Here is a 23,525-nt window from a genome sequence, read left to right as displayed (position 1 = left end):
ATTAGCATTTGTTTTACCACATTCATAGTTGTTCTTACACTATTTATCAACAAGCAGAAAACTATCAAAATCAGTCAAGATATTAGAGCAACCATTAAGATATGCTCTGAAGATTAGCCTTGAAGATTTCTAAATGAAAAATGATTGTATTCATGAAAAAAGGGGTGACAAGTCTGCTAATTTCACAATCCGCAGAAGAAACTATCTGCAATTTACCTAATTATGACATATATTAATTATATGTTATATACATAGCATGTGTATATATATGTTCCTGAATACCTATAAAGACATTGAGAAACAGATATAATGAACCATTCTGTCAGTGAAAATAATATTGTCACTTATTTAATGGTTTTCGAAAACACAAATGAGAATTCTGAAATCAAAGGCTCATGTCTAACCTAATTCTGCTACTAAGCTGTGAGATAATTATGAGAAACTCATTACTTTTTCTGAATTTTAATTTATTCATATATAATGATAGGGTGAGATAAATAATCTCTAAAAAACTTTAATGTATAAATGAGAGTTTTTATGAATTTTAATATTATAAGAGCTCTGACAACTATATTGATATTTGTGCAATTATGAATAGGTAGACATTCTGAATTTATAATACAGTTGTGATAATTATGTTTATATGATTTGTAAATCTAAATATATTCCTTAACTACAAAACTACTCAACTAGAGGAGGGACAAAAATATGATATTCAACATTTTTCAAAATATCCTAGTACAAGAATAACTAGAAATCACAACTTTAATAAACTAATGGTTATACATATTATATGACTGAGAACTTGTTTTCTAAAATTGTATATACATCTAACAAACTCATGGGGTTTTTTTTTTTTTAGCAGTAAGAAATTCAGGTGGTGTAGCTCTCACATTAGGGGATAGTGAAATAACTAATACTTATAACAATATTCCTAAGCTACCAAAAACAATAAAGATTTTTATCTTCAGACATGAACAGACAGTAAAATTGAGAAAATGATGAGAAATATTAAATTGTTACATTTGTTGTATGAAGAAAGAATTGGGTTATTTGAAAGACACAGTGACAAAACAGTTCCTTGTCATGTCAGATGGTCACAGGCACTTATGTCTAACTCCTGCCTCCATTTGTTCTCCAGATAAAATGGGGGTCTGGTGCATTCCCTTCCCACTGTTATACAAGCCCACCCCTTTGATTACTAAAATATACCTATGTAAACTATCAGGTGGCAGGGGGATTGTGCAGTTGGAGGGAAGGATGCATCTTACAAAAGGAATATTACATATATGCTTGAGGGATCTGCTGTGGTTTAGATATGAGGTGTCCCCCCCAAAGTTCATGAGTGGACAATGCAAGAATGTTCAGAGGTAAAACTATTAGATTATGAGTGCTGCGATCTAATCAGCAGATTAATCCACAGATAAGGATTAACTGGTGGTGACTGTAGGCAGGAAGGGTGCAGCTGGAGGAAGCAGGTCACCAGAGATAGGCCTTTGGGGTTTATAGTTTTTCTGCAGTGAGTGGAGCTCTCTCTTTGTGCCATGTTATGAGCTGCTGTCCTCTGCCATCCACTTCTGTCATGATGTTTGGCCTCATCTCAGGCCCAGAACAATGGAGTTAGTTGACAGCAGACTGAACCTCTGAAACCGTGAGTTAAAATAAACTTTTCCTCCTTTAACCACAGTTTTTGGTCACAATGATAAAAAAAAAAAAAAGTTAACTAAAACAGAATCCTATGAAATATCTGAGGTCCAACCTCTAATAAGAGACTGCAGTGGTACTGTGATGTGGCACACATAACATGAATAGAATCAAAGGGCTTATGATCTATGTAGTGTACAAAAGATTCTTCTCTCAGGTGTAACCAAAGTAAGCAGAGTAGCATCTCACATAAACTGATTTCCTATTTTTATGCTGATGCATAATAATCATATAGAATAGTGAGATTCATTGTGGTTAATTAATATATGCACAAAGCATAACTCAATAAATTTTATTCCCCACTAGTTCTTCTCCTCTTCTACCATTCCCTGATTCTCTTTATAAACCCTATTCACCTCCCTTATATTTTCATGAAATCCTTATTTCCCTCTTTGTTCTATAGCTTTCACATATGAGAGAAAAAACACATGACCCTTGACTTTCTGAGTCTGGCTTATTTTGCTTAACATAATACTTTCCTATTTTATTCATTTTCTTGCAAATGACTACTTCATTCTTTATGGATAACATTTTCTTTATCCATTTATCTGTTGATGGACACCTATGTTGTTCTATAACTTGGCTACAGTGAATCATGCTGATACAAATATGAGTATACAGATACCAATATAGTATGCTAATTTTAATTCTTTTGGATGAATACAAAGGAGTGATAAAGCTGGATCATATGGTAGTTCTCTTCCTACTCTTTTCAGGAACCTCCATAATGATTTCTATAGTGGATATACTGATTTAAATTCATACCCAAAATTTACCTCTTTAGACACATTTTTACTGCATCCTCACCAGTACTCACCAAAAATGTGCAGTTGGTCTGAACTCCATTGCTCTGGGCCTGAGATGAGCCAAACATCATGATGTCATTTTAACTGGAGTTAAAATCTCAGTGCAGCTTTGATACTTTAAAAATAGTCATATTACCAAAAAATGCAGATTCAATGCAAACCCCCATCAAAATACCAATGCCATTCTTCACAGAACTAGAAAAAAAAAGTTTCAAAATTCATGTGGGAGAAAAAAAGACCCAGACCAGTCAAAGCAATTCTAAGCAAAAAGAGTAATGGTAAAGATATAGCAGTAACTTGTTTTAAATTATACTATAGAATTATAGAAACAAAATCAGCATGGTATTGGCATTAAAAAAGGAAATGAAGATCAGTGGAATAGAATAGAAGAAACAGAAACAAATCCACATGGATACAGTCATCTGACAAAGTTGCCTAAAACATACATTTGAGAAAAGATAACCTTTTCAACAAAAGATTGCGAAAAAACTGTTTATCCATATGTAGATGAACTAAACTCAATTTGTATTTTTTGCCAAGCATGAAAATCAACTGAAAGTGGGTCAAAGATGGAGAAATTAGGTCAAAAACACTACAACTGCAACAATATACGAAACACTTCAATGAATATATGAAACCTGTGCAAAACTGTTAACAATCAGGGTCCTGCCTATCAAAACCATGCTGAGTTCCATCTCATTCTGGTTAGAATGGCAATCCTCAGAAACACAGGTAACCAATTGTCCACAAGGATGTGGGGAAAAAGAATCTTATGTATGCTGTTGGTGGGACTACATATTAGTATAACCACTCTAGAAAGCAATATGGGAATCCTTCAAAAGACTAGGAATAGAATCACCTTATGACCTAACTATCCTTGTCATTGGTATTTATTCAAAAGAATTAAAATAAACATAATACATTGATACATGCATTACAAATGTTTATAGCAAAATTCATTATAGCCAAGTTATAGAATCAACTTATTTGTCCATCAACAAATGAATGGATAAAGCAAACATGGTATATATACACAATGGAGTTTTACTCAACCATAATAAAGAATGAAATTATTACATTTGCTCATAAATGGTTGAAATTGGAACACATGATGTTAAGTGAAATACTCCAGACTCAGAAATTCAAGGATCAGTGTTGTCCGTCCTATATGGAAGTTAGAAGGGGAGGGGCAATAAAAAAATGGATCTCATGAATGTTGAAGGGAGACCAATAGAGTAGTGAATGGAGAACAAGAGAGAAGGAAAAGAGGAGGGTATAGGGATATACTGGGGAACAAAATCTACCAAATTATGCTTTGTCCATTTAAAACTACACCATAATGAATCCTGCTTTTATATTTAATTATAATGCACTAATTAAAATAATACTACTAATACAAGGGACATCAGTTAAGTAGAACAAGTGAATCGGGGAAGGAGGAATAGATGGAAATGGAACATACTGGGAGTTGAGATTGATCAATAAATGTATGCATGTATGAATATGGCACAGTGAATCCTGCTACTTTGTATAATTAAAAATCATCAATAAGAGAATGATAACCAAGTGTTCCAGTAAAGCATTTATGTTTCTTTAAAAATAGAAACATTTTTCAAATTAAAAAGACTACCAGACGTGCTTTTGAAAACATTTGTCCTTCTTACATATATGACTAAACCTCATCTTTCTATAAATTCTGTCCACACTTTAAAATGCTTATCTTGATTCGTAGTATCAGATATGAATGAGCAAATTTTGAAGTCATAATAAACATGAAAATCTAGACTCTTCCTTTTACTAGTTCTGTGATAATGGATGTTATAATATCTCTTGATGGCCAAGTTTTTCAATTTTAAGATTAGTTGCCTCCAGGTTTCTTCAAAGTGTAACTTCGCTACCAAGTAGAGAAGTTATGATAGTTATACACATGTGCAGCACTCCTAGTTATTTCTAATGATACTAAATACCTAATCTATTTGGTAAATAACCAAAATAATATACATCTAAGATAGTTTCATTCTAGTGAAGAACTGTGGCATCCATTTTTTTTAAATTTGAAGAATCTTTATAACCCCTTGCAAAAACTTGCTTACAATAAAAGCAACAGATTGCCAGTGATTTCTACAAAAATATTTTATACTTTGCTTCTAATCATACTAAAATTTCATTATTTTTAAATATTCTTTTAACATATTATAATGACAATTTTGGGCCAACAGAGTGCTAATTGCTTTATATTTGCTAGATTTTTTAAATAAAACTTTCCACCAGAGGGTGCTAAAAGAGTGAAAATGATTTAAATTTAGAGGTGTTAGGATTGAGTCTATAAATAGTTATTAATGTTAAACAAATATTCCAGATTGGGTTTTGATTGAAAATCCATATTTTCATACTTTTCTCCTCCTCCCAAATTGAAGATTATTAAAAATTAAATTCTATTCATATCAAAGATTTTATTTTCTAGAAAGCACCTGTTTCTATATAAAGGAAGGATGAGCAGGTAAGGGGCATTTTTAATTGATTCCTTTCTTAAAATAGAAATGCTATGGTTCAAAAATCATTTTGATGGCAAATAATTGTTTAACTGTGAAATTTCTAAAAATCAGTGGCACCTAAATTTTAGTAGGTTGAACTACAGATAAAAATGAAGAACCACTTGTTAGAAATGACTCTCTGATTATTATTAGCCAGAGACAGAATATTTCAGAGTATTTGTTTTACTGTAGTCAGGTGATCTCAGACTAAATACTATGGAGATGAACAAATTTAAAATCTTTCTTATTTCAAAGTAATGTTTTATGTGAAAAGAATTTTGCATTTTTTACTGCCTAGGAAATATCTGGTATGATATATCCAAAATCTACTTGCTATTCCTCTTACAGAATATAACTAAATCATTTCCCTTCCACTTCTCCCAAAATGCAAAAGGAATCTATCCATTAAAACAAGTATGACTTATTACAATTATTTGATTATGAGTATATATGATTTTTTATTAAAATTTTATTAGCATTAATATTGTTATTTATCACAATGGCCTATGTTCTATTTTAGTACATGGAAGCATAAAAATTATAAAAAATGCTGTCTTTATTTTCTAAAATACACAATAGTGTATGTGGTAAATATATTTTGCAGCATGTTCTATAGAAAACTCATTTGTTCTAAGAGACAGGGAAGATTGATATAGTTAAGCTATGTATATGTTACATATACATAATACATGATTATATATTAAATATATATTAAAATCATCAAAAAGGTAGTTGCACTATACTAAAAATGCATACATATATCTTCATGTCCTGATTTTTCATAGGTGTACAAGTATATGAAATGCATATTTAGTGTTGAATATAAATTGATTCTGAAAAGATACTTTTTGTCAGTATTTGAGTGAATATTTACAACTCAAAAGTTCATTCTCCCAGTTATGTAAAACTTTTTAAAATATCATATTATAAAATGTAATATATCTTATTTTGTTTTGGAGCTTTTCAGCAAGATTCCCGTTAAGCATAACAACAAAAAAAGCAAATAATTTCAGGGAAAATCATCATTGATAATTTATTCACCATTTATGTTAATATTAATACTCCAGTGATGATAGTAATAGTTCAGTAAATGTCTTTTCATATTAATTCTGTTTCAAGCCAAAAATTTAACAGTAAAAATATACTGATTCATTTGCTGAACTATGCACTTCTATCTTTCAAAAAATGAATACCTTGCCAATTACTTCTTTCTTTACAAAACATAGACATTGTAAAAATGAATTTTATTTCTATTCAAACAAATATAAAATGTTAGTGCTTAAGTTGTATGTAAAAAAGATCGATCATTGGTTATCCTTGGCATTATTTAAATTATTTAGTACTTTAGATATTTTTCTCTTGGTGTCTAGAAATATTATCCATATTAAATACATTGAATAAGCAATTAGTGCTTCAGATTCCATTTTCTTGATCAACATCTGTGCATAGAAAGTTAGTTATTACTTCAAAAGTCCACTTTATGGAGATCATGTCCAGATACATGATCTCAATTGAAAAATAATATACATCTCTGTATGCATTATATTAAAAATCATGAGGTTTTGCGATTTTATCATACTGAAAAAAGATGAAGTAAATGTAGTTTACTTTTTTGTAAAAATCCACAATATCACATTAAAAAAAGTTATAGCTATTAAAGTAAAAAGTTACACTCCTCAATGACACAGCTATGTATGATGAGCAGAGGACATGACAAATGAATTGCTTTTTGCAATGGGAAGACATTTAGACTTTAAACTCTCCTGCAGGTGTATACCAGACAGATGTGTTTGATTCAGTGGTAGGGGGTCTATCATTATTATTAAACATTTGATATAAAATAATATAGTCATATAGTCATATAGATTTTGGTATAATAATTCTCAAATGACCACATTTGGGATATATTTATGGTTGCTACTTTTTAATCTTGAATTTTATTATTGTTTTCATTATATAAACAAAAACAAATCTAAGTCCTGAAGAACAAGTAAAGGTACAATGATCCATCATAGTAATAATATACAAAGAAATGACTCAAAAGGTTTACATGTGTAACAAACTCTATAGTACTATGGAGGAAAAACAGTAAAGGAGATAGAAACTCTGCTTCAAAAAGTACCCCCTACTATCAAAACAACTCACTGTCTAGTTCTATTCCAATACACCTTCTCTTATACATTGCTCATTATTCATAATGAAAACATTGATCAACATATTTGAGTTGTTTTTAATTGTTTTATTTTTATGTCTGCTTAGTCATTCATTTCAAGTAGGGAGATTCATGAAATCCCCAGTACCCTTTATATGAAGATAGCTCATTTTTCATGCTTCTAAGAAAGGGTTTTGTTTTACTTTGCATTGATTTGTTTTGTTTTCCATTTTCTCTGTTTAAGCAATTGGCTAGGGAAATCCTTTGTGTCAACAGACTTTAAATCATCAACATGAAGTTTAGTTATAAAACTTCTCATAGAATAAAGTAATTTCATTATTAATTTTATATATTTGCATTCAAATCAAATTATGCATGAAGGAAATTTAAGATTTAAATAAATTAACTTTTTTTTTTTTAAATTAGAGGTTCAGTATAATAGGACCAGTTTTCCTAAACACCCATTTATGTGGGTCTTGGCAAAATATTACATCTGCCCTCTACTTTCACTGAGAGAAATCATTATACATGACAAACATATGCATATGTCTTTCTCACCTTTAGAAATGTATATTATTGCTAAAAGGCAGGAAAATCTTCTATTCTTCCTCATCCAAAAGTTAGGTTACCTTAATTAAAATATATGTTAATATTAAAAATCCAGACATATGTAATTATTATGCCCTCTCTCTAAGGTATCCAAAAAAAGCAAGGATTTTAAAGTGTTTAGGGTCTTTTTACCAGGATAACATGAAAGAAAACCCCAAGTTCAATATTTGAAGATCAAATGCAATGATTTCTATTTAATGTGGGATTGTGAAAGATTAAAGGCAATAACTATTCCTCCATTATTAGATTCTATGAATAGTATTTATATAAATAAGTCAGATCATATAGTTCAGGTAAACTTTAGCATATACTTTAAGAGCTCTTTTCTTATGTTAATTTATTTATTTAATTTATTTTTGATACTGGGGATTGAACCCAGAGTTGTTTTACTACTGAGCTACATCTGTAAACTTTTCTATTTTTTGTTATGAGAAACATTCTCAAAATAAAATCAATGACATTTTTTACACACTTATGTAATTTAAAAATGTATATTCAACATACATCTTTGAAATTTCTCCTTGAGATTTCAGTTAAATTGCCCAGGCTGGCCTTGAACTTGCCATTCTATTGGGGAGTTGCTGGGATTACAGGCATGCACCACCAAGCCTAACCACTTCATTTTTTAAAAGTTATTTCTGTATACAATGGACAAATAGGAATACATAATAATAAACATCCAAGTTAAATTTAAGATATGGAATGATTAGCAATTTTAATTTTTCTTATTTATTTTTGATTATTTCAATTTTATAACAAAACAATTTTAGAGGTATATATAAATTTAAAGAATGTGTTTAATACAAAATGAGCAATGTGAAATATGTCTTTATTAATTTTTATGAAATTAATGCATCAAATACTCTAAGAATCTGTAAATTTAGGTTCATTTTTATGTTTTATTTTGGTAACATTATCGTAAATTTCAGTAATCTCCTCACTCTACAAAGTAGACAGAGTCACAATAATAGCTATTTCTCAACAATTCCTGTTGAATATACATTTTAAAACAATTACATTAAGTATGTAGAGTCATTGATTTAATATTATTTTTGTTTTTGATTTTTTTCTTCAAAGAATAAAACCTGCTGTGGATATTTAAAATGTACCTGTAGTCATATCATTCCCAAAGGGTCACTAAGTATTATACTTTTACTGTCAGAGTATTTAAATATGCCCCAGTCTGTACCACAGATGGTTCAGAGTTCTGTCTCTGCAAGTCATTTAGATTCTGGAATTAAACTGCATCTGGCATGTCTTCACTTTACCTCTTAAATATGACACTGAAAAAAGTGCAAAGATGCTCTGAGGTACAAGTGCTCCTATGCACAATGAATAAATCTCTTTCAATTACTTATTTTCAGTGCTCAGTCTTGGTCTTTTCATTCTATTTGTCCCACATACATACATTATCAGCCTGCCAAATTTCATAAAATATTCTTCTATCTGGTTTTTGTGGCCCATGGCTATTATGATGATTTCTGCTCCACGCATGAAAGCAGGGAAGGGAAGTTATCCTAGTCCTAAGTGCTCTAGGTTGACTTCTGTGGGCTTATTTCTTCTGACTGCTTGGTATTCTCAGTGTAAATACAATACTTCCTGTTTGCCCCTTAGAGATGTACACTCTGAAAAGCAGAGACACTGTGAAAAGTCACACAGAACATAATCTATAGATTGTCATTAAGAAACAATTGACTACTTCATAGTATCTTCTAATATGGAATTACTAGGGACCTCCAGTAACTCCATATTAGAGGGAAGATTAACCACATGTTTGCGATTATTTTTAGTGTTCCCACTTTTTAAAAACTTTTAGTCTTGCTAATTCTCTTTATTCACTTGTTCTTTATCTTTGCTCTCTTTACTCATTCCTTTGTCTCCAATCTATCTTAAAACTTATAGTACTATTAAAGCAGATCAGGAACTCAATGAGTGGAGAACATAATATAAAGGGAAGTGGAAATATTAAAAATAATCATAAACCCTTACACTTTAAAATAATATTCTATACCAAGACTATGAAAACTATATGGATCTTAGAGCATACCCACAGGTAATAATTAGATATTTATCCAATTTTCTATTCTTATATTTTGATAATTGAAACAAGCTTAAACTCCCTTTTATTAAATACTATATTAAGAAATGAGACCTAATTTGTATAAGTGGTCTCTGGAATCTACAGTCAAGAGTGAATCTAAACTGAATGTTAAAAAAAATGATAGTTTTTATAGTACATTCATTTTAAACATAAAAATATTTGTTTATTTGAAACACAGGTAAGGACGAATGATTTTGCATAAACAAAAATTTGGGGAAATAAGAAATCTGTTGAAAGTTTCTTAAGGGTGATTCAGAAAAAATTTTGAAGTAAAGTTTAAATAAAACTTTTTTGGAAAAACAAATCTCTGACCTGGTACCATAAAAATCAAGATACTGTCGTTTGTACATATTTAACTTGTGAGTTTCATATGTGAAGGTAGAATTTCATATCTTTGAGAGTGATAAACTGTTACATCAATGACAATTGTATTGTAAAATTTTGAAAATATGGTTTAAAATTATAAAAATTTTACTCTAAAAATTATTATTTTAAGATAAACAAATGAGACCCTCATTTCCACTTTCATTATTGAACTAATGCTCCAGGGAAAGAAATAATGAAGTATAAAACAAAGTCACTCACATAAGGCTTTTAAAAAATTTGAAATGGTAAATACAAATATAATATGTTATAGGGAAGCAGTTTGTGTTACCATTTTAAAATTAAATTAGTGCACAGTTTCTACTCTGAACACCAGCAAGAAAAAACAAAATAATAATAATTAAAAAAAAAAAAAAAAAAACTACAGGAAGCAACTCTTCTACAGGCAGCAAGCCTGTCGTTTCTCTGCATTTGTGTGTGCACTACAGTACTGGGTTAGATGAGAATTTAACAGACTGCATTATTTAGTTTCCCATAAATAACACAATATATTATTAAACATTTTAAACAACAGGTAATCATTTCCATCAAAATTCACTTGCTCCATATTTGGTATTCAAAGGAGGGGAAAGACCATTTGCAGAAAGAGGAGGAGTTGAGCAGTCCCAAGGTGGAGCTGTCTCTTGTGTTATATGACACGAGTAGATTAAAGTGCTCTGATGGGGAAGGGCTTAAAGGCTGAGTCAAAAGCCAAGAAGTCTCTTTATTTACGCCTCCCTCCCAGCCCTTGGCAATCTGACTAATAACAAACTGAGCTAACAAGAAAGACTAGAAAGGGAGGAAGGAAAGCACTGCTGCAGCTTGGATCTACAACCTAAGAAAGCAAGAGTGATCAATCCCAGCTCTGTTAAACATCTTGTTTATTGGCTGCATTTAGCAGCTTGCAAATGGTTAACTATATGCAAAAAAGTCAGCATAGCTGTGAAGTATGCCGTGAATTTTAATTGGGGGAGAAAAGGACAACTGCTTCAGGATGCTCTAGTATGCACTCTGCTTGCAATATTTTCAATGAAATGCTCAGCGATTTGTCCTTCACCAGAGATTTTAACTTTCCGAAGCTATGGGACTGGTCAAAAAGTGATCTGAGAGAAGAAAGTACCTGGCAGTTGGTGTTTTCTTTTTTAATATAAACTGAATTACTTTGAACACCTCTTCCAGCTGTGCATTACAGATAACGTCAGGAAGAGTCTGCTTTACAGGTAAGAAGAATGTTTCCAGGCTTTTCTTATCCTGATTTTTGCATTATCACAAGATGATTGAATTAATATGTTTGCCTCTTATTAAAACAAAATAACTTTGCTTTAAATGATATTTGGTTTCATTTTGCTCACTGGCCAAACTAATGCTGTAGCAGATGCCTGTTTCTCGGAGCAGCATTTAGTCCAACAGCTGGCTGCGGAGAAGCACAAATATAATAATATGCCACTATTTCTTTTACAACATGCAGTTTGTTATTGGAAACTAAATATGTGTACTTCCTGAAGGGAAGATTGCTTCCAAGTGTCATTGCTGAATTTCAAATATAAGCAGAATATTCCACAATTCTTTTTATTTTGTGTACTTACTTTTATGTTTTCCATACACTTTCTGAAAAATATGTACACAGGGAGTTTTGACCTCTTTCACATTGTATCAGTTATGGTTACTATAAAACCACTCTTCAAATTTCTGTGTATTTCTGAAAAGATTAGAAACTGTTCCATAGCACATTTTGGAGAAATTAAAATAATGAGATGTTCTCAAGTAGAAGTTATTTACTATTTTGCCAAGATGCTGTACTTCATGAAATGAATTATATTCATTGTTGGTAATTTATGGAGAGGTATTTAGAGTGTTTTGGAAAGCTAATCCACAAGTTGAAGACTTCAACTACAAGCTTCTTGACTCTAAGCACAGCACTCGGTGTTATTTAAAATCAAAGTGTTTCCCTATGGACATGTAAATTCTTGTAACTTTTTTTTTATGTAGACTCTGTTGTTTTGTTCCTTCAGTTACCCAGTTGCCATTTGCTTTTCAGAAATTTCAGGCTACATATATTTGCAATAAAATAATGTATTTTCAGGAAATGAAAATTACTTTCTGGACTAATGATTGGGTTCTGGGATATTTTATCTGATTATAAACTTTAATTCCAAAGTTACTATTCACACTTGATGTAGGATAATAAAAACATTTGGCTTTTTGAAAAGCTCAGTAGTCACAAAATGTGGTATTTAACTTTCCATTTGGTTTATGTAAATTTAGGAACAATGTTTAAAGGAAAGGAATAAAATTATATACAATTAGAGTTATATATACTTACTTTATCATTGTTTTTATGTCAAAGTCAGAGTCTTTTAAGAATTGCTGTTTCACACGCACATCTTAGATTTTCAAGATTTGGAATATGTGATGTTGTTAACATGAATTTTTCTTTTTTTTAACCAAATTAGACATATCTGGAAGTATTTTGAATAGTGCAGTTTGTTTCAGAGTTCATTGTTTGAGACTTTTGGCCTTATAATAAAGGCAATTGACTGCTTGATTACGTGATGACTTTGAGTGCCCTAAAGCCTATTTCGAGACCTCAATAGAAAGTCATATGCTTAAAACGTACATGAGGCATTGTTTATTCTTGCACAGTAGACTGAAATGTGTGCTGCAGGTCAGTCTTCTTCAGTTTTTGATAATTTCAACCTTATCCATAACAAAATTAAAAAGTAGGCAGAAGTATCCTATATTTAGTAATAAAAAATAAAGCATACCTTCAATGAAATTTGACTGTAAAATCTTAAGCCTATATGTCTAGTGCTACTATTATGCAAACTGACTCAGACAAAATAGTCAAGGCAGAGTTATTTTTAAAATGCCTTGGTTTTTTAGCAATTGACGACACATTTTCTTCAAAGCTTTAAAATAAATAATCGAGTTAATAAGCATCTTGATTTAAAATCAAAATAGCTTAAAACACAGACATGGTTATAAATACATAAAGATAATGCATACACTTGCAAACATTCTTACATATGTATACACGTGTATACATTCTTTCTATCACTTTTACATTTTCTATAGTTCTCTAGGCTTTTGACTAATACCTACATATTTGTTCTATATTGTAATCCTCCAGTCTTAAAGTCCTTTAGTTTAATGTTAGGAAAAAATCAAGGCATTCTCAAATATACAATTTTACATCATATTAAAGTATTGGTGGTCCATTTATCCAGAATCACCTCCCCTATCTTTCATGAGGTTGGTTATTTGACAAATGTGAACACAAATATGTTGATATAATATTACAAGTTGTCCCTATCCTAAATTTTATATTTTAACCATGGTGCATGTTAAAAATAACCCAAAATATGCCTGTCCAAGTATTAGAAACCATTTTTAAAGAAAAAAAATGTATATGTAAAATATTTATATTTTCATAGTAACAGTTTCCTTTTAGTGGAAGACTTATTATTTTGAAAATGTCAGACTCTTGTCCCTGCTCCTTTCCAATAAAATCCCTTCTTATTGCATTTTATTTTACAGAATCAGATTTCATCACATGACAACATGAAGCTGTGGATTCATCTCTTATGTTCATCTCTCCTTGCCTGTATATCTTTGCAGTCCCAATCTCCGATACCCTCAATCAGAGGTTCTTGTGATTCTCTTTGCAATTGTGAGGAAAAAGATGGCACAATGTTAATAAATTGTGAAGAAAAAGGTATCAAGAAGTTATCCCAAATAACTGTGCCACCATCACGACCTTTCCACCTAAGCTTATTGAATAATGGCTTGACAATGCTTCACACAAATGAATTTTCTGGGCTTACCAATGCTATCTCAATACACCTTGGTTTTAACAATATTGCAGATATTGAGACTGGTGCATTTAATGGCCTTGGTCTCCTTAAGCAACTTCATATTAATCACAATTCTTTAGAAATTCTTAAAGAGGATACCTTTCATGGACTGGAAAACCTGGAATTCCTACAAGCCGATAACAATTTTATTACAGTGATTGAACCAAGTGCCTTTAGCAAGCTCAACAGACTTAAAGTGTTAATTTTAAATGATAATGCTATTGAGAGTCTGCCTCCAAACATATTTCGATTTGTTCCTTTAACCCATCTGGATCTTCGTGGAAATCAGTTGCAAACATTGCCTTATGTTGGCTTTTTAGAACACATTGGTCGAATATTGGATCTCCAGTTGGAGGATAATAAGTGGGCCTGCAATTGTGATTTAATACAGCTAAAAATTTGGTTGGAAAATATGCCACCACAGTCTGTAATTGGCGATGTTGTATGCAACAGTCCTCCATTCTTCAAAGGAAGCATACTAAGTCGACTGAAAAAGGAATCTATTTGCCCTACTCCACCAGTGTATGAAGAACATGAGGATCCTTCGGGATCATTGCATCTGCCAGTGACATCTTCAGTAAGTGATAGTCGCATGTCAACCAAGACCACACCCATTTTGAAACCACCTACCAAAGCACCAGGTTTGATACCTTATCTTACAAAGCCATCCACTCAACTTCCAGCACCCTACTGTCCTATTCCTTGTAACTGCAAAGTCCTATCCCCATCAGGACTTCTAATACACTGTCAAGAGCGTAATATTGAAAGTTTATCAGATTTAAAACCTCCTCCACAGAATCCTAGAAAGCTTATTCTAGCAGGGAATATTATTCATACAGTAATGAAATCTGACCTAGTGGAATATTTTACTTTGGAAATGCTTCATTTGGGGAACAATCGTATTGAAGTTCTTGAAGAAGGATCATTTATGAATCTAACAAGACTACAAAAACTTTATCTAAATGGTAACCATCTGACCAAATTAAATAGAGGCATGTTTCTTGGTCTCCACAATCTTGAGTACTTATATCTTGAATACAATGCAGTCAAGGAAATATTACCAGGAACATTTAACCCAATGCCTAAACTCAAAGTCCTCTATTTGAATAACAACCTGCTACAAGTTTTACCATCACATATTTTTTCTGGAGTTCCCTTAACTAGAGTGAATCTTAAAACAAACCAGTTCACCCATCTACCTGTGAGTAACATTTTGGATGATCTTGACTTACTGACCCAGATTGACCTTGAGGATAACCCATGGGACTGCTCCTGTGACCTAGTTGGATTGCAGCAATGGATACAAAAATTAAGCAAGAACACAGTGACAGATGACATCCTTTGTACTTCCCCAGTGCATCTTGACAAAAAGGAATTAAAAGCCCTCAATAGTGAACTTCTTTGCCCAGGTTTAGTAAATAACCCAACTCAGACCAGTTATGTTATTGTCACTACTCCTACAGCAACAACGAATACAGCTGGTACTATTTTAAGATCTCTTACTGATGCTGTACCACTATCCGTCCTAATATTAGGACTTCTGATTGTTTTTATAACTATTGTGTTCTGTGCTGCAGGGATAGTGGTTCTTGTTCTTCACCGCAGGAGAAGGTACAAAAAGAAACAAGTAGATGAGCAAATGAGAGAAAACAGTCCTGTGCATCTTCAATACAGCATGTATGGCCATAAGACTACTCATCACACAACTGAAAGACCCTCTGCCTCTCTCTATGAGCAGCACATGGTGAGCCCCATGGTTCATGTTTATAGAAGTCCATCGTTTGGTCCAAAGCATTTGGAAGAAGAAGAAGAAAGGAATGAGAAAGAAGGAAATGATGCAAAACATCTCCAAAGAAGTCTTTTAGAAAGGGAAAACCATTCACCACTCACAGGGTCAAATATGAAATACAGAACCACAGACCAATCAACAGAATTTTTGTCCTTCCAGGATGCCAGTTCATTATACAGGAATATTTTGGAGAAAGAAAGAGAACTTCAGCAACTGGGAATCACAGAGTACCTAAGAAAAAATATTGCTCAGCTGCAGCCTGATTTGGAGGTACATTATCCTGGAGCCCATGAAGAATTGAAATTAATGGAAACATTAATGTACTCACGGCCAAGAAAGGTATTAGTGGAACAGACTAAAAATGAGTATTTTGAGCTCAAAGCTAATTTACATGCCGAACCTGACTATTTAGAAGTCCTGGAGCAGCAAACATAGATGGAGAATTTGAGGGCTTTCACAGAAATGCTGTGGTTCTGTCTTAAGTCCAATCTTTGAAAATAAGTGCCTTACATGAGTGTGTCATCAATCAGAACTTAAGCACAGCAGTAATCCTATGGGAAAAAAGAAGAAAAAGAAACTCAGGGATCACTGGGAGAAGCCATGGCATTATCTTCAGGCAATTTAGTTTGTCCCAAATAAAATAAATCCTTGTATGTAAGTCATACAAGGATTATAGTAATATTTCTCAATATGCTTAAATGTGTTTCATAGAATTCCTCTTGCAAATCTAAGATAAGGGTTGAACACCAAAATCTATCTTCTTGAATTAATTTACCCATGGATTAAAAAAATTGGATTTCATCATTTAAAAACTATACCTGTACATGTAGTTATAATATGTAAGGAATATATTGCTTATAACCAGTATATACTTCAAAATGTGCATTGTCAAACACTTAATTTTCTTGCAATAAATGCAAAATAAAATGGAACTTGAGATTTATAAATAGTAATAATAAAGAAAAAAGTGGAACAGTTGTGATTATAGGGACAGTGAGTGGCCCCAAACTTTGAACAATGTGGAGTTAATCAAATGCCACCCAAATGTTTTCTGAATTAAAAAAAAAGATTATTAATAGTTCAGGTGGAATAAATAAGCAAACTATTGGTTTTCTACACACTTCGTGTGGAGATTCTTAATGTCAATGCTGCTGTGAATTATGGTATGTCATTTGTGCTCAAAGTTTAACTCTTGGAATATTTTAAAAAAGCTACTGAGATTCAATTGTAAATATGATTAGAGTACTTAAGTTTGCTTTCATTCATAGTATTAATCCTTTGTATATCTGAATGAACATGATAGAAATACATTCCTTGTGGCAAGTAATTCAAAGGTATAAAACAAATAGTAAAAATTGTTATTTTATTTTTATTGATGTATACTGATAGATGCCATAAATTAGTAGAAAAAGGCACTTCTAAAGGTAAGTGATCTAAGTTGCCTCAAGAAAGGCACAATGTAGCTTTATTTTACAAGAAGGTATAGCTAGATTTCTATGAACTATTTATTCTGTACAGTTTTGTATATTTTTGGTTCACAAAAGTAATTATTCTTGGGTGCCTTTCAAGAAAATTAAAGATACTGCTCATTACAATAAAGCTAAAATGAAAACTCTATTTTCAAATGTGCTTTCTTCAAATAGTCTGATCCATAGTTCAGTGCAGTCAGAATTAGTACACAAACACACACATATGCACATATACAAAAGAGGAGTTTCTGTTTATCAGGCACAAAGAAATATTTTGTTTACCATGTGCAAAAGGGTATTCAGATTCTGGGTATGATGAACACTGAGACAAATGTAAAATATTATTAACAGTTTTCTCTTTCAAGCAAATCATTTCCCCATATAATACAAATGAAAACAACTTATTTTTGGTCTAACTACAAAATCAATATAGCAGGTTTTCATAAGGCAAAATGAAATTAGTAAAGGTAATTTCTGTTTTCTGAACACAATGTAAACTCATTTATTGGTTTAGGGAGGACCACATTTATATACAGAAGTATTCTTTTTGATTTATATAAAAATATTTCAGTGATTTGTAAAAATATTCTATTAAATGTTTTAGCTTTTAACACATTTCTGCACTACTAGCAATACATATATTTTTCTTTGATTTTGAATGAGAAGCCCTGCTACTGGTAAAAATAGTGGAGGCCTATGCTGCATGATATGAAGACAATTTATGGGTCTAAAATGAAACCATATTACTAGATTTCTCTAAAATAATTGCCCATATAAAAACAAAGCCATCAACCCTTATGTATCAAACATTTATAAAAAACCTAAATTTCTTCATTTATTTTCAAGGTTTTGAGGTACAAAAGTGGGAATTACTCTTTTTAAAGCAGCAATTTCTAAGGTAAAATGTATGTACATATGGTATGCTTTATATTTATCTACTAAAAATATTCAGCATAGTATTTAATTGTAAATCCTCCAAGGAGGGATTTAAAAAATTATATTCTGAAAAGATGAATAAAAGGGGAGAAAACATGTTATGATACTTCCTTACTCAATTGAGCATCTATTGATAATTTTATTCCAGTCATATAATCTGTAAAATTTGAGAAATGTCCATGCCTGGAGGATCTTTGGGATGGATTCATGAATTCAGACAGAAACGTGCCCTTGAGAACATTCTTCTCTTTGGGAAGGGGTAATAGTTTAATTGTTGTTAATTTACTAAATTAATAATGTTCATTTTTAAACTTGCAATCAAGAGAAACAAAGTTATTTATGAAGACATGTAAGTATATCCCCCATATTTAATGTGCCATTCCAAGACTAAAAACAAGTAGAAATTTGAAAGTAACTTAAAAATGGTTTGGAAGCCATTATGGTTTCCAAAGAGGACAATAGGTTAGAAACTTAAATGTTTCATTCATGATGGATTCCTTATGTGATTTGTTTCCCTGTTAGTCATTGGGAGATTAGATTGGGACAAATCTAATAATGGTCTTTACCCCTTAATGTGTTTTGTGATTTGTGAGAATCTCTCATAACTTTCATTATTTCACCTGCATTTCCTATGACATCTCTTCAAAGAAGTTTTTTATTATATTGTTTATTATTTACTTAAAGTAAATAATCAATAATCTATTGATTTCTAAAATCAACAGACATTCAAAATCCTAATTCTTATATCAGTTCAATATTCTCATCCTTATACACATAACTTGGTCACTAAAAAGAAAAAGAATGTTTTTTAAGTGATCTTGGGTTTGTTTCTTGATTTTTATCAGAAGTTTGTTCAATGCACATTAGTGCAAATTGTGACTGATGTCCCCAAACTAAATTTTTGTAATATGATGGTTGTAGTATAAAAATCATACTGGATCAAAACTTCAAATTCAGATCAATTGGTTAGACATAAATTATAATAATATTTACTTAATGAATCACTTTCCCTCCAAATTTTACCTATTGTAAATTTATGAAAATGTTCTTCATATATGTTCCATTGATCCCATAGTGGGATGAAAAGTTTAGTAGCCTCAAAAGAAAGAATCATATCAATGATGTTACCCTCTTTGAATACTTTCCCATATTGTAAAAGAAAGAAAGCCTTTCCTTTCTTCCCTAATATTAAATAAATCAAGACAACATCTAAGTTGCCTTAAGCTGCCTGATGCTCTGGCCCAAATAATTTAAAAGGTTTAAGATTTGATTCAGGATTGAAGAATGTGATGTGAGTATTCCTTTCTTGTTAAATACTTTTTCTCTTTTACTTGTATTTTATTGATATATTATAATTATACATAATATTGGCATTCATTGTGATGTAGTCATATATGCCCATAGCATAATTTAGTCTGTTTCTGAACTGTAACTTTTAAAATGATGTTTTGTATCCTTCCTTTATGCCCTTCATGTATATGGAGGACATATCTCTATATCTGATATTTATCAGTTGATAAATATATTTAGGAGATATATTTTAGTTGAATTTTGTATATTATATATGTACTTTATACACACACGTCCCTATCTATCTATCTATCTATCTATCTATCTATCTATCTATCTATCTATTGGCACACACACACACATACATATGGAGAACAAAAAAGATGAGATAGTCTCTATATATTTGTAATTTATTCTGAATTAGATATTCTTCTATGATACTCAATAGATATGTAATCAAAAGCACACTTAAAAGAAGAATACTACTAAATTGCAAGATTGCTTAACCATAAAGCCGCATGCATAAATAATCAAAGAAAGTCCAACAAAGTTCCTCACATGTGAGAGTGCCTACAAAATTACCCTGAGAGACTGTTCTCTTCCTGAAAAAAGCAAACAAACAAACAAACAAACATGTTTTCAAATGCTGTTTGGGAAGGGAAGTCTGGATCTCCTGGTAATTGGGAAAAGGTTTCACAGCGAGTGTGAGGATTCCTTTCTATTACTTCTCCCTGTACAACACTTTTGTGAAGAGAATGGCACCTCATAAAAGATGTGCCCCACCTTTCATTGTAGGGTGTGAGACCACTGAAAGTCTTTCTTGGAAGGAGTGGTTCTGTTCCAGGTAGCCAAATCAAGAACAATCTCGTCAATGAAGAATGAATAGTGATTAAAAATACAGAATTTCTTTTTGCCTTTGCAGGTATACACATTGTGAAATGGAGATATTTGCCCAAATATTCTACTGAGGTTCTTCACCTTAGCAGTGTCAAATTAAAATGTGTATATAATGATTGTTTGTTACAGAATTATGATAAGGCAATTCTATTTTAAATTATATTGTTTAACAACTTTGTATTTTATAGAAATAATGGATGTTATTTGTCTTACAGATACAGCAACTTTTTTACAAGGTACATTTATGTTTATTATATATGCATTCATTCTTATGTATATGTAACAGAGGAGACTGCCAGATGTAAAATCCTCTTCTAGCTGCTTTGAAAGCATAATTAAATAGACAAATACTCTTCTGTTAGTAAATGTCTTTCAGAGGATTAGTGAATGAAGAAAGGAAACAATTCAAAACAACAAATTGCAGACACACATTGATGTTTTCACAATTTAAAGTACTAAAAACTGTACACTTTCCAAATAAAGTGCCTTTGTTTCTAAATTTTAAGACATGGAAAGTAGGGAGATGTGACCTGAAAGCAATTATTTGCTTCTTCACATCTCTTAGGTTTTTACCAGTGGAAAAGCTTGATTATCTGAGAAGGAGTAAGATATTTTTGAATTACTCAGCTTGTGTAAAAATCTCTGGGTATTTAAATGTCATTTCATCACATTTGGTTTTATAGATGTCTTGAAGAGATGTTGCACACAAAATTCATTACCTTGCCAAAATGAACTTGTTCAATTTTAAATTTACATTGTTATCAGCAATGAATTCACCATTATCGAATATATGTTAAGTGATTTCCATACACTTTCTCCTAGGTGTTATGAGAAAGTAAAGATAACTAAGACCCTGTTATTACCTTTGTAGGATTCATAATGTCAAAGGTTAGTGTAGCAACAAATGGGAGAATAAATAGGGTGTAACAGTAGATCAGAGTACTCCTATATTCAGGAATAAACTTACATTAAATGATACATGTAATTTTATCCATTAAAATCCATTTTATCACAGACACAATTTGGGCTTTTCTTAGCATCCTGAAGTACTTTGAGTTAGAAAATATATGTTTGAAGAAAATAATGTATCTGGTACAAAAAACACAAAAATTCCTGGATATCAGCATACAACAGAAACCTCTATCATTCATCCATTCTAACTTTGTCTTACTTTACAAATAAAGTAGGTAAGAGTTCTACCAAATTTATATGACGATTAAGAGTTAAAACTCAGAGTTAGAACTCTGTTTTCTTGCTGATGCTGATTTATTTTCTTTGTTTTATTCTTACAACAATGGTCCTCACCAGACTGCCTGTCATAGCAATGAGCATTTACAGGCCACACAGAAAGTGTGTGTCTTCCTTTTGTGCATATTTTGTTTCTGTGTTTAGATATAACACTGTGAGTTTTAATGTTTTATTGAAAGAAAAATGAGACATTTGACTAGTCATGCATTACATAATATTGAAAATGATATCACACAATTTAGGTAGTTTTTAAATGTTGAAGTATTATTTTTATTAGTTTTTATTACTATTATTTGTATTATTTTATTTTTATTAGTTTATTAGAGTGGACAACATGTACTCATGGCAGACAGGAAAACGGCAGGTTTTTTCCCCCCTAAATCAGAATAATTAATATTCATTTATATTTTTCAAACAGTATTTTTAAGAATTTATTCTTTCTATTTCATAAAGTATTTCCCAAGCAATTACAGGACACCATTCTCATGATATTACATTTATTTAAAGCTTCTATTACTAATATACAATTTAGTTGCTATTAAAATTATCTTATATATGGAGATTATAGTGACAGATATTTTCATTTTTTAAAATTTTTTAAAGAGCTCTGCCTGATGTAACCTTTATCATCATGGTATTGCATATAAATTTTAAAAAGATTATTATTTAATTTGATGTATCATTTGAAACCTAGAAAAACAGTTTTATAGTATGAGAGGTTTTATCCCCCATTTAATAGACCTTTTTTTAGAGTAGTTTTGGGTCCATGATAAATTTGACCAAAACTACAGGGTTTTCATATATTCCTTCTTCCCACATAAATACAGCCTTCCTGCTATAAACACACCACACAGACTGACAATTTATTACAAGTGATGAATCTACTTTTACACATTATCATCCAAAGACCCTAATTCACTCCTGGTGTTTATATGTTGTGGGTTATGACAAATATTTTCACAATTATAGCATAAAGTAGGATGCTTTTGCTCCCCTAAAATTCCTCTGAGCTTTGATAATTCATCTTTCCCTGGCAACCATTGGTCAATTATTGTTACAATAGTTTTGCCTTTTGTAGAATGTCATAGAATTGGAATCATAAAATATGAGGCCTTTTAGGATTCTCTCTTTCACTTATTAAAATTCATTTAATCTTCCTCCTTGTCCTTCCATCTCTCCAATCTCTGCTTCATGTTAAAATGAGAGAAATACATAACATATCACTGAATAGATCGATTATCCAGTATTGCCTTACTGTATTTATTGTGTTTAGCCCTCTGAGGCCCACAGTATTTGGTTCCTATCTCTTTCAGGGTAATCACATATTCAACTGTCTGACAGTAGGTTAGTGTAGGAAAGTATATTACCAAAAGTAAGTGATGTTTTCAGAAAATAAAAGAGTTGTGTGAGAGTACAGCAAAGATAAAGATAAATATTCAGGAAAGTCTTGCTGATAAAGCTTAGAAATGATGTTAATAATTCCCAGCAAGGGGTTAATAAAGAAATGGATCTCTTAAAGACTATATAAATTAATTATGCATATATGAATAAGCAACTGGCATGAACAAAGTAACTGAAGGCTTGCCTTTGTAACTTGTACTTTCATCCCATCTGTGAATAATTTTTATCTCAACAAATGTCTAAGTACTTCAAACCTTGGCCATTTCTGAAACAAGTAATAAGGTAATTGTATTCACTTCAATAACACCAATAAAATATGTATTTGTGGATCATTAGAAGTGTGATAATACAAATGTGTTATCAAATTTTAGT

General features: G+C 31.3%; 1 protein-coding gene across 1 annotated transcript; it reads left to right on the top strand.

Annotated features, from left to right (window-relative positions):
• Positions 1 to 11,020: 11,020 nt before the first annotated feature.
• Slitrk6 (SLIT and NTRK like family member 6) lies at positions 11,021 to 17,523 on the top strand. The gene is made up of 2 exons (XM_047553171.1): positions 11,021 to 11,489; positions 13,807 to 17,523. The coding sequence occupies exon 2, from the start codon at positions 13,831 to 13,833 to the stop codon at positions 16,345 to 16,347; it is 2,517 nt and encodes an 838-aa protein (XP_047409127.1). The 5' UTR covers positions 11,021 to 11,489; positions 13,807 to 13,830; the 3' UTR covers positions 16,348 to 17,523.
• The last annotated feature ends 6,002 nt before the right edge of the window (positions 17,524 to 23,525 follow it).

This window comes from Sciurus carolinensis, chromosome 5 (assembly GCF_902686445.1).
Source record: "Sciurus carolinensis chromosome 5, mSciCar1.2, whole genome shotgun sequence".
NCBI classification, from domain to species: Eukaryota; Metazoa; Chordata; class Mammalia; order Rodentia; family Sciuridae; genus Sciurus; species Sciurus carolinensis.
This window is presented reverse-complemented; position numbering and strand designations above follow the sequence as displayed.

What these genes read in the sequence shown, in the direction of transcription:
- Slitrk6 (XM_047553171.1), top strand. Translation starts at nt 13,831, where the DNA reads ATGAAGCTGTGGATTCATCTCTTATGTTCATCTCTCCTTGCCTGTATA.